Source organism: Herpailurus yagouaroundi, unplaced genomic scaffold (assembly GCF_014898765.1).
Source record: "Herpailurus yagouaroundi ecotype Mexico unplaced genomic scaffold, PumYag 140, whole genome shotgun sequence".
NCBI classification, from domain to species: Eukaryota; Metazoa; Chordata; class Mammalia; order Carnivora; family Felidae; genus Herpailurus; species Herpailurus yagouaroundi.
In genome coordinates, this window is record NW_024412395.1 from 24,139,575 (window position 1) to 24,152,430 (window position 12,856).

Sequence of the window (12,856 nt, forward strand, 5' to 3'; positions counted from 1 at the left end):
AAGATCATTCTAGAGCCAAATGTCTTTGAGTCTTGGAGCCAGAATCCATGAAACAAGAATAGGAAGATGGGTCTGTTGGGTGCCAGTTCTTTCTTTGGCAGGGCTCTTCTCTCTCCACTGAGAAATTCAGAGACCTCACAGCCTTTATGTACTTTCTCTTAAATAGTTAAAAGAAAGTAAACATAACTGGTCAATTACCTCTTTTTACTTCAACCTTTGCCTATTCAAGTTAAAGGTAGCTTCTAGTGGGTTTGGCTAAAAGTTTGACAATAAACTGTATTTCTTGGAAATAACTAAAAAAAAGATATGAAGCTTTAAAGAACAGTAATACTTAAAATATTTTAGGTACATTAAAAATCCTTCATATATGAGACTGAACAGTGAACCAGAATCCAAAAAGAAGCTAATATTTTTTTTTCTATTTTTTAACTACATCATGTTGCCTCAAATCTGCATGGATAAAGTCAATTCATCAGAATTAAATTTTTCAAGACCTTATACCTTGACATGACATTCGGTTCTTTTGGAGATAATATCCCACTGTACACATGCAAGTCCTTGTAGTTTCAGATGTTGGTAAACAAAGCTGAGAACATCCACCATTATTTAGTTGGCAAGAATTGCTGCCTGAATAGAAGGAAAACAAGCAAAAGAAATATAAAATTCAAGAAAAATAAAATATAAAATATAATAAAATTGGAGTATCATTCAATACCAATAATATGAACAAATATTTATGCTTTTGTTGATTTATAAATGTAGCTGTTTTCTATTGGTTAGTATTATGTTTGAGTGTCTTGAATAATTCAAAGTGGCATGTTATAGTTGAAGTCTGCCCTCCCAAAAAAGTGAATGAAGATCTCATGCATGGCATAGTGATTATAGACAGCAATACTATAATTAATTTATAGTATCTATTAAACTTTAATTACAATTCACAGTTGCTGAGAGACCAGATCTTAATTGTTCCCATCACGAAGAAGAAATGATAATTATGTGATATGGTAGACTTAGGAACTAATACTAAGGTGGTAATTATATTGCAACATATAAATGTATCAAATCAACACCTTATATACTTTAAACTTGTACAATGCTTTATGTCAATTATGTCTTAAACATAAATTTAAAAATAAATAATCAAAAACTATTATTTCAAAGCAAATGATGATTCATGAGAAGATTCACAGCTACAGAAGAACAAGTGAAATTGGTTTGTCATGAATACTGTTATAGACCTTTACAATATTTTAAGATCACAGGAACTAGGAAATCTTTCTTTCTTGACTACTATATTTCACTTCAACTCTATAGTTACTTCATTTTCAGGAATACTTTATCCAAATATGTCAAATAAATCACCGTTAAATTATATTACTAACTCAATTTGAAGACTACTCTGCTAAAAGAAAGGAAGTACATATACACATATATGTATGTGTATATATGTATATATGTGTGTGTATATTATATATATATATATATATATATATATATATATAAAATTTTTAAAAAGGAAATAAATTTTGCTATTCCTGGGAACATAATTCTCCCCAAATATATTTAAAACATACCCGCAAGAGTCATCTAATTAATTGGCATATTAATTCTCCTTATTCCTGTGTAGTAGCAATGACAAATATTAGTCAGGTAATCACAGGTAGGCATTCTAGAAAGATGTTCCACTGAATTTACTAGGCCCAATGTGCTAATTAAACCTGGTAGTGTGACATTAAGTAATTTACAATCTTACCCAGCAAGTTCATTAAATATCCCATTTTTACAACATTTTTATTATTCTAGGACATGCAATGCCATTTACTGGATGTTCAAGCTCTAATGCGACGTGCAGTAAATCCAGTGAGAATTACAAAGCATGATGAAAGCTATATATCAATAGTGCTCTATGGAAAATTCAAAATACCAATGCAGCTCATTATTTCTCATCTCCTGAATTCAAGACAGTCTGATGGGATTTAATTGTTCAATAGAAGCTGTCATGAGCTCTGTCATTTTTGAAGTGTGAAATACCCTCAACATGGGAGATTTCTCATCAGGAGATCTACCACATTCTCTCCTAATTTCCAATAGCTGCCAGTTCAGTCAATGACGAACTCCATCCTATATAGGGCCACATACTAGGATTTGAGTTGCCCTGAACTTTTGAAATGATTACCTTTATCTCTTATATAAACTTATATAAAGATTAGTTGACTTATTTCCCCTTTCCTCAAGCTGACTTTTTATATACTTATACATGAAGATAAAACTTCAGACCTCTGATTACTTTAAGAGAGTTAAATTTACTGTTATATAGCACATAGTTACATAGTTTACAGCAATCTATACTAACCTTGATCTGTAGTTATGTAGACTTACAGTAATCTATACTGAACTTAAATATATTTTATTTTATAGGAAGCACATAAACATATATTAATGCAATGCCAATCTATGGACTTCTGCATTTTGTTATAGATTTATTTCAACTATTACAAAAGGCTGAAAAACTGAGAAAAGATTGACAAGAAATGTTTTAACTATAAAGTTTGAAGAAACACCAAGTGGAGAGAAGGAGAAACAAGGAAATGAAGTTAAAAAAAATAGATTCAGGAAGATAATTAAAATTTCAAAAAATATAGAGTTCTATAACCTTGATGATATAAAAATGTGTGAAAAAATAACGGAAAAGGAACTTCTGGGACTGTGCATTTTTAAATCTAATTGTAATAATAGCAATACATATTGTATCATACTTATTTTTTGACAAATAATAAAATTAGCCTATGTTAACAATTATGTTGTACAACAACATGCATTTCATGTATCATTTTGGTCTCTAATAGGGAGACAGAAAGGAAAAAAATAATTGAAATGAATCATTATTTACAGTATTTATCTTTGCCTATTAAATAAAGAATTGATGTAGGAAAAGTATTAGATTTTAAAAGACAGTAATTTTGGTAGTGATTATCTGGCAAATTAGAAATATTAACTTGGCTTAATATTTTGCAATGATACTGATGTTCAAACTTCATGCCCCAATTCCCTAGTGGAGTCAGAAAGTCCACTTGACTAACGAGAAGTCCCGGCTCTCCAGTGATCTGTGTCAAAAATGATAAATGGAGTAGCTAATTGTACTTTGAAATCCAAAGAAGTAGTAATGTTAACCTTAAATAATCCTAAATTGCTCATATTTCATAGTAATGAAGCTTTTAAGGTACCTGCCGTGATTCTGTTAATGGGATTCTCTTTAATACAGATGCTCTTATCAGCATATTTTTTTCAGTAAAAATAGTATTCTCACTGAATTTTAAGCTTAGTCATATTACACCATTAATTTCTAAGTACTGCGGGTCCTTATCAATTTAGTAAAACTTTCACGATGCATAAAATGCCAACTCTACTTTTGTAGGATTAAACTCTTACGAGACAACAATTTATGTACATGAGCAAAAAAGTGAGGAAACATAATAAATTTTTCCTCCAATAAACTTTATTGGGACGGTATCTAGGAATACTCTATATATTAAACTAATATACAATTTCAAACAATGTGTTTGTTCACATTTTGATAAAAAAATGAATATATATTTTTTAAAATGTCCTTTTTAGAAATAATGTATCTGTCCCTCTGTTGTATTTTCTAATGTGTTTTTGGGTATAATCTCATTAAGTATAGACTATGAACTAACATTTATCATAGTATTTTAAGTTTTTATTCTTTGCAAATATATCACATTGAAATCCACCAAAATGTCACAATATTTTATTTACTGAGTACCAGCGTTTTATTCTCAATTATATGATATATTCCCCATGACTTGTATGCCACTAAAATTATTTATTTTGATACAGAAATCTTCCATTACAAAATTACTGGTGAAAACACTCCTGTTAATTATTATAGACAGTGATTTAAAAATATATCAAAGAGGAAATACAGTTTTATGCATAAGGGTTTGGGTATTGGTATCTTCTGAACCATGAAAGGAGCCCAGTAATCACTTCATCGTTATTTTTTATTCTAAAGAAATTCTTTTAAATTTTTACCAGGAAATTTCAGGAAGGATTTCAGACCAAAATTTGCCCATGCTTTTGTACAGGGAAGGCAACCATAAATCTGGTCTTCATTTTGTCTCTGGATATGCAGGTATGGCTCCCAATTGGTATCACCAATAAATTCTGCTTGAATGATGGTTGTTACCGGTCTTCAGAATCAGCAATCCCCTTGGTTCACTATTTCTACCTATACTATTGTCTGTTTTGGTCTATATGTCCAACTCCTTTAGATGAAAATCCCTTTACATGTTCTTGAAATGTTTTTACTAAGAAGAAAAGTATATGAAGCTAAGGGTCTCATGGCAGAGACTGAGGTAAGGAAGTATAATACAGAGAAATGTTTTTTCTAGAAAACAAGTACTGCTAAATGTCAGGGGTCATGAAACAAAAACTAAGAAAGGACTAGCAGGTGTGGGGCTGTCCTGGCTGGCATCTCTAATCTAATTCCCATTCGGGCAATGTGACAAGTCCACCTATGTAAACCATCTGTTAGTTCTCTCACTCCATTTCACTGCACACCATTTGGACAAGCAAAAACAAAAAAGAAAATGCTTAGAGCCAAACAATGCAGTGCTTTTTGGATGTGAAATTCTTACGTTGACATAGTCCATTTGAAGTCCCCTGGTTCATTCAGGTTCTGGGCTTAATTATATACTGCATATATTTTGCTGGGATTTTTTCTTATTCTTATATTTTGAAATCAAGAACTCGATAAGACTTCTTTGAAGACCTGACAAATTAAGATTCCTTGTTTTGAAAGCTCATTATATACCTGATGTCAAAAGAATTTCTTGTGTAGTATTAAGCAGCATTTGCCTCCCACCCACCCACCCCCGCTTTTTTTTTTTTTTTACCAGAAGCAAAAATACAAACCTTTCAATTGTTGAATTGAGAAAATAATATGAAAAGAGAGAACATTATATATTCAAAAGGTGGCACAAATTCATTACACTGTGACTTGCCTTGCTGTGCTTCTTTATCGTACACTTTCATATGAACAACCCCAGAAGTCTTATTTCGTAGGACTGTGGGGTTTCTTCCATCCCTTTTGCTGCAGGTTCCCAGCTGAGCTAAGTTTTGGTCTGCCCACCACAGTTTCTTATCTATAAAAATGAAAAGATTTTTTCTATGAAAAAGATAATCATCTTATTAAATAATAATAAACAGCCAGTAAAGTATAATACTTTCTGATTTCTTTTGTTACATTCCCAAGCTCTGTGTCTAAGGGGAAAAAATAAAATCTCTTTTATTCTTTAAAAAATACAAACCACAATGATATTTGTTTAAATTTTCCTCCTTCCTCTCCAATTAGAGATTCTTGCCTTGAACTTTTCTTTTTCGTAAAACATAGACTATAAATAAAAGCATTTTCAAATTAATATGGAATATAGACTACATTATTTACATATGTACACATGATCACATTAGTGCTGTACAATATCTGTAAATAAATGGCAAAATCCAACCAAATATCCAAGCAATTATAAGAAAATATTGTCCTATTTTTGTTTACAGTATGTAAGCTTTTAATAATTTGTACTCCCCATTACTGAATTCTTCATAACTCTTCATAACTCTTTTATTTTTTTGCACAACTTATGACCCTTTCTTCAAAATGTTAATAATGTAAACTGTTCAGTGTATGTGTTGAGGACACATATTGAATGTTTTTTGGTAGTAGACACTCTGTAATGTTCCATAGATTAAAAAAAAAAAAATAGTCCCAACCCTAAGGAAGCTAGCATGCTGGTGAAGATGATAGATTTATTATTATTTTATTTCAAATTATCATAGAGAAACTATAAAGAAACTATTACCAGTCTCATTTTATAGATGAAGACTCTAAGATTCATAGAGATTAATCAAATTAAAAAATTGTTTTTCAGTTTATTTATTTTGAGAAAGAGACAGGACGAGCAGGGGAGGGGCAGAGAGACAGGGAGACAGAGGATCCCAAGCAGGCTCCACACTGTCAGTGCAGAGTCCAATGCAGGGCTCGATCTCACGAACTGTGAGATCATGACCTGAGCCAAAACCAAGAGTCAGATACTTAAACCAACTGAGCTACCAAGGCACCCCAATCAAATTTTTATACTTTGTCTTCCTATCTCTAAAACTTGTGTTATTTCTACAACTCCATGCTGACTGCATTAAAAACTTTAAAGAGGGGTACCTGGGTGGCTCAGTTAGTTGAGCATTGGACTTTGTCTCAGGTCATGATCTCACAGTTCATGAGTTTGAGCCCCACATCAGGATCTCTGCTACCAGTGCAGAGCCTGATTTGGATCCTCTGTCCCCCTCTCTCTCTGCCCCTCCCCTGCCCACATGCTCTCTCAAAAAGGAATAAACATTTATTTTAAAAAAATTAAGGAAAGGCAGTAATCAAAATAAAGTTAAAAATTATAAAGGTTTTAAACAATTTAGACTTTTCAACAAAAGCCTAACTAATAACAATTGGGACCGCATTAATTTTTACCTAGAAGTCAAAGGTTAATTAATTTTGTGAAAAAAAAACCCAAAAAACAAAACAAAAAAAAATCTTTACCTTCACAGTTCATTTATTCTCATTCAAATGCTATGATATTTTGACTAAACCAAGGCCTAGTTTCAGATATTTAAGAAGGATACTAATACAGATATCAACAATAATCACCCCTTACTGAATTTGATTTTGTACAATGCACATTTGTAAACACTGAAGGTAGATTAATACATTTAATCTTCAAAACAATTCTAGAAGGCAAGTATTACCATTATTTCTTTATTATTTTTATTTTATTTTAGACAGAGAAAGTGCAAGTGGGATAGTGGGGCAGAGGGAGGGAGAGAGGGAGAGAGAATCTTAAGCAGGCTCCACGTTCAGCACAGAGCGTGATGCAGGGCTCAATCCCATGACCCTTGGATCATGACCTGAGCCAAAATCAAGAGTCATTCACTCAACCAAATGAGCCACCCAGGCATCCATAAGTACTACTATTATTAAACCATTTTACAGTAGAATGCTGAGGCAAAGTGGCATTAAGAAGCTTTCCCCGGGTCATACAATAAATAGAGGCCCCAGATTATATAACAAGCACTGATTTCAGAGCTGCTGGTGCCAATTTAATCTCTAGTGTCCCCTTCTATAGATGGATGGGGTTTATACTCTTCTCTCTCTTGACTTATGCATAGGGAGCTTAGATTATGCTGATGACATTGAGTAGCCCATTCACTTTTGGGCTTGTTTTACACTTGTGAATTGACCTAACAAGGTAAAAGTTCACTGTGAATAGAAAATTTTACTGTAGAGACTTTATTTATTATTATTTTTAAATTTTTATTTATATTTAAAAGAGAGACAGAGACAGAGTTCAAGCAGTGGAGGGGCAGAGAGAGAGACACAGAATCCGAAGTAGGCTCCAGGCTCTGAACTGTCAGCACAGAGACCCACATGGGGCTGGGTCTCACAAAACACGAGATCATGACCTGAGCCAGAGTCAGACGCTTAACTGACTGAGCCACCCAGGGGCCCCTGTAGAGACCTTATTAAAAGGTGTATAGAACGGTACAGTAGACTAGACCCATGTATGTTCCCTTTCAGTTTTTTCAATGTGCCACTGTGATGGGAATTTAGAAACACAAAGCAGAAAAATCCATGTATACACCCATAGAGAATTAAGGACCTATAAACAATGTATAAAAGATGGTATTTTATAATGGTATAGATGGTATAAAAGATGGAGAAATAGGTTAAGTTGCAACCTGGAGTGTTAATTTTCCCCCACTCTCAGTTTTATTTCATACTCTAATTAAAAATGAAAATAAGATAACATAAAATGTGATTTTTACAATAGAGAAGTGGAAGCCATCACTCTCCACAGAACTCTAGATGACCTTGATTTCAACCTCCAAATAGTACAGTGGGAGTGCTAATAAAGGTTAAAAATAGAATAATTAAGTGAAGATATTTTTATATGTAATATCCTCTACCACCACCATGTCTGTAACCCCTTGCCCTGAGTTTACAGAGGGTGATAGCCACTAATAGAAATTCTCAAATAAAAATATGACCATAGCTCTTTTTTAAAATACTCATCAAACAGGGGGACCTGGGTGGCTCAGTCGGTTAAGTGTCAGACTTTTGGCTCAAGTCATGATCTCCCGGTTCCTGAGTTTAAGCCTCTGGTGGGCTCTGTGCTGACAGCTCAGAGATTGAAGCCTGCTTAGGATTCTGTGTCTCCCTCTCTCTCTGCCCTTCCCGTGGTTGTGCTCTATCTTTCAATCTCTCAAAAATAGACATTTAAAAACATTAAAATACTCAGCAAACAGGCTTGAAATATTAGGTCTGGTGTCTCGCAATAACATTCCCTTCATTCTGGCATTTGAGGAAGGCAAAACCTGACCCCTAGCTCCTACCTAAGGCAAAATCTGCAAGTCAGTGTCCAATGGCATGCAGAGCTCCCAGTGAGACGCCCCCTCTCCAGAAAGATACAAAGTAAAAAGAGTTTTATTTTCACAAAAAAAGAGGAAATCCATGATAGACACCCAGTTCTCCTTTGTTACATATCAAGGGGAACCCACAATCTCCAGTTCAATGAGAAAAGCCAATTAAAGAAACCTCTTAGAACATTAAAAAAATCTTGTCTAAATAAAATATGTTTTAAAATAGAGTGATGCCGAAATGTGTTTGAGAAAATCTTCCATAATACAAAGAAAAAGGCAGATAATATGATAGAAGAAGAAAGACAAGTAGACTATTAGTCTAAAAAGTCCAATAGTCAGTATCACTAATCTGACTAGAAATCATTGGTTGTCTACTGCTATGCACTTACAGAAAAAATAAATAAATGAATAAATCAGCCTGTTTTACTTAAGAGTGTTCTGAATTGATCAGTAAAAAGCACTAATTTTATTAAATCTTGATCTTTTGGGGGCGCCTGGGTGGCGCAGTCGGTTAGGCGTCCGACTTCAGCCAGGTCACGATCTCGCGGTCCGTGAGTTCGAGCCCCGCGTCAGGCTCTGGGCTGATGGCTCAGAGCCTGGAGCCTGTTTCCGATTCTGTGTCTCCCTCTCTCTCTGCCCCTCCCCTGTTCATGCTCTGTCTCTCTCTGTCCCAAAAATAAATAAACGTTGAAAAAAAAAATTAAAAAAAAAAATCTTGATCTTTTGGTACATGTCTTTTTAATAATCTGTGTGGCAAATTGGGAAGTGTGCATAAAGCACTTCTGTCGCATGCTAAATCATGATTGTCTGGAAGAAATGTACTTATGGAGTTTAACCTCCAGGAAAATAAGCTGCTTTTTTTTCTTCAAGTTTTTATTTAAATTCCAGTTAGTTAACATGCAGGGTAATGTGAGTTTCAGATGCAGAATTTAGTGACTCATCACTTACTACAACCCAGTGTTCATCATCACAAAAGCCCTCCTTAACCTGTCACCCATTTAACCCATCCCTCCTCCTTTCCAGTAACCCTCAAATTGTTCTCTATTGTTAAGGGTCTGTTTCCTGGTTTGTGCCTCCCCCCTCTATCTATCTCCTTTTTGTTTTTTTTTTTTAAATAAAAATGACCTACTTTTTTCATAGAATATCCCCTTTACTTGAAAGAACAACTGACCCACAATCTATGCCTCTTCAGATGTAGGTATTTGGCAGATAGTGCTCAAAAATGAATGAAATGGAGAAGAGAGTTACTACAAAGCTACAGTAATTAAGACAGTGTGGTATTGGTAAAACAATAGACAAATCAACGAAATCAAATGGAGAGCCCAGAAAAGGATCTCAGTAAATACAGTCATCTGATTTTTGACAAAGCAGCAAAGGCAATACAATGGAGCAAACAGTCTCTTAAACAGTGTTCCAGCTGGGACAACGGGGCATCTACATGAAAGAGAATGAATCTAGGTACAGACCTTACACCCTTCACAAAAATGAACTCAAAATGGAACACTGACCTAAATGTAAAATGCAAAATTATAATGCTCCCAAAAGATAATATAGGAGAAAACCTAAATGACTTTGAGCCTTTTTAGTTACAACATCAAAGACATAATCCATGAAACCAGTAATTGATAAAATGGACTTGTTAAAAGTAAAACTTGTGTGCAAAAGAAAATATCAAGGTACTTGGAAGACAAGCCACAGACATGGAGAGAATATTTGCAAAAGATACATCTGATAAAAGACCATTATCAAAAATATACCAAGAATTCTTGGGGCACCTGGGTGGCTCAGTCAGCTGACTTCGGCTCAGGTCATGATTTCATGGTTTGTGGGTTCGAGCCCCATGTTGTGCTGACAGCTCAGAGCCTGGAGCCTGCTTCGGATTCTGTGTCTCCCTCTCTCTCTGCCCCTCCCCTGCTTGTGCTCTGCCTTTCTCTCAAAAATAAGCTTTAAGCAAAAAAGTACATACAAGAATTCTTAAAATTCAACAAAACAAACAAATTAAGAAAAAAAGTGCAAAAGACCTTAACAGACACCTCCTCAAAAAAGATATGTCGATGGCAGACAAGCATATGAACAGATGCTCCACCTCATATGTGATCAGAGAAATGCAAAATAACATAACAATTAGATACCATTAGACACCTATTAAAATGGCCAAAGTTCAGAACACTGACAACGCCAAATGCCAACAAGAATGTGATGCAACAAAAACCCTCATACGCTGCTGGTGAGAATGTAAAATGTTACAGCTATTTTGGAAGAAAATTTGGTGGTTTCTTACAAAATCAAAAATATTCCTACCCTATGATTCAGCAATCTACTCTGTGTTATTTACCCAAAGTAGTTAAAAGCTTATGTCTACACAGAAATTTACACACATATTTTCACAGATTTATTCATTATTGCAAAAATCAGACTTGACTAGAAAACAGAAAAGAAAGGAAGGAAGAGAGAAGAAAAGGAAAGAAAAAGAAAAGAAGACACGAGAAGAAGAAGAAAAGAAAAATACCTCTATCCCTAACCACTATAAGCTAGTCAACCTGTGGCTGACTCCATGTTGTTTACCCAACAGCTGCTCTCCTCCCTGTCGATTCTGCTAAAGAAGAATAATTTCCACAGGCAACACTCGAAACGCCAACCACATTCTTTTGTAGCCTCCTGGGCAATAGAGGTGGCCATGTAACCTAATCTAGATTAGTTTCAGGGCAGGAGAGGCTTCTAAGAGTGGCACAAAACTATGCCCTGTCTCTGTAAAATGTCTCTAAGGATAACCAATTGGATTCTGTTGGGGCAGTACAAAGCTGTCATATAAATGGGAGGAGAGGCAGAACAGAAAGAACCATGTCCTCGAGGACCATGACCAAAGAACCTTATGCCCAGGAAGGACCATGAGGACTTGGATCATATGAATCTAAGTAGTGACCAGCACAAAAAGGACCACAGATAGCCTAGAAAAAGTATTCTAGGTTGTTGTGGCCCTCTGAAAACATACCTTTCATCATCCCTCATCCTTGCTCAAGATTCTTCTAATTTCCTGATTATACACTGCCTCAAATTTAAAATTCTTTACCAAGTTTTAAAATCAAGACATAATCTGAATTGATTCCACCTAAAATTTCTTTCCAACTTCTCTCTAGTACTTGTGTTTAATCCATTCTCGTCACCTCACAATATTCATTCATTCATGTTTCAACTAATATCAGGCATCTATTTTATTTACAAGTACTATATAGGTGGTGGGAAAATGAGAGAAGACAATGTCTGCTTTTATAGATCCTATGTTCTAGTGAGGGAGAGAGAAATACATAAACAAACAGGAAAGAAATAAATGAAATTTCTACAAATCAACAGCAAAAAAATAAATAAATAACCTGATTGAAAATGGCGAATTACTTGAATAAACATGTTTCTAAAGAAGGCATGCAAATGGCCCACATGTATATGAAAATATGCTCAATATCACCACTCATCAAAGAAATGCAAATCCAAACCAGAATGAGATAGTACCTCACATTTGTTAGGAGGGCTATGATTAAAGAAAAAAATAAAAAAGAAAAAATGTGAGCAAGGGCATGGAGAAATTGGAACCCTTGCACATTGCTCTGGGAATGTAAAATGGCAAGGCCACTACATAAAATAGTATGGGGGTTACTAAAAAAAAATTAAAAATAGAACTATCATATGACCTAGCAACCCCATACATCTGGGTATATATTCAAAGGAATTGAAGTCAGGATATCAAAGAGATATTAACACTCCAATGTTAATTGCAGCATAATTCATAATAGCAAAGATATAGAAACAACCTAAATGTCTATTAAAGGATGAATGAGTAAACAAAATGTGGTATATATATACAAAAGAATATTATTCAACATTAATAAAGAAGGAAATATCCTGTACAGAATGTTGATAATGAGAGAGACTATAAATGTAAGAATATAGGAGATATATAGTCAATCTCAGTATTTTTTTTTTTCAGTTTTACTGTGAACCTAAAACTGCTCTAAGGAAATTAATACTTTAAAAAAAGGAGATTTTATCACATACAACAACATGGATGAACCTTGAGGACATCATGCTAAGTAAAATTAGCCAGTCAAAAACGGACACACACTTCAAGATTCCACTTATATGAGGTACCTAATATAGTCAAATTCAGAAACAGAGAATAGAATGATGGTTGCCAGAGGTTGGGGAGAGAAGGAGAGGGGAAGTTGCTCTTCCACAGGTATAAAGTTTCAGTTATAAGAAAGGGGGTATGTTCTAGAGATCTGCTGTACAACATTGTGCCAGTAGTTAACAACACTGTATTGTGCACTTAAAAATCTGTGAGGAGGGTGAATCTCATGCTAAGTATTCTTATCACAAT

General features: G+C 34.4%; 1 protein-coding gene across 4 annotated transcripts in view; it reads right to left on the minus strand.

The window, feature by feature from the left end:
* LRP1B (LDL receptor related protein 1B) overlaps window positions 1–12,856 on the minus strand; it is a 1,898,953-nt gene that overhangs the window by 515,712 nt on the left and 1,370,385 nt on the right. For all 4 annotated transcript variants that reach the window (XM_040474969.1, XM_040474970.1, XM_040474968.1 and 1 more), the window contains exons 33-34: window positions 5,025–5,165; window positions 502–627 (exon numbers count right to left, since the gene is read on the minus strand). In XM_040474969.1, coding sequence (XP_040330903.1) covers window positions 502–627; window positions 5,025–5,165 — 267 coding nt within the window. The remainder of the gene's footprint in view (window positions 1–501; window positions 628–5,024; window positions 5,166–12,856) is intronic.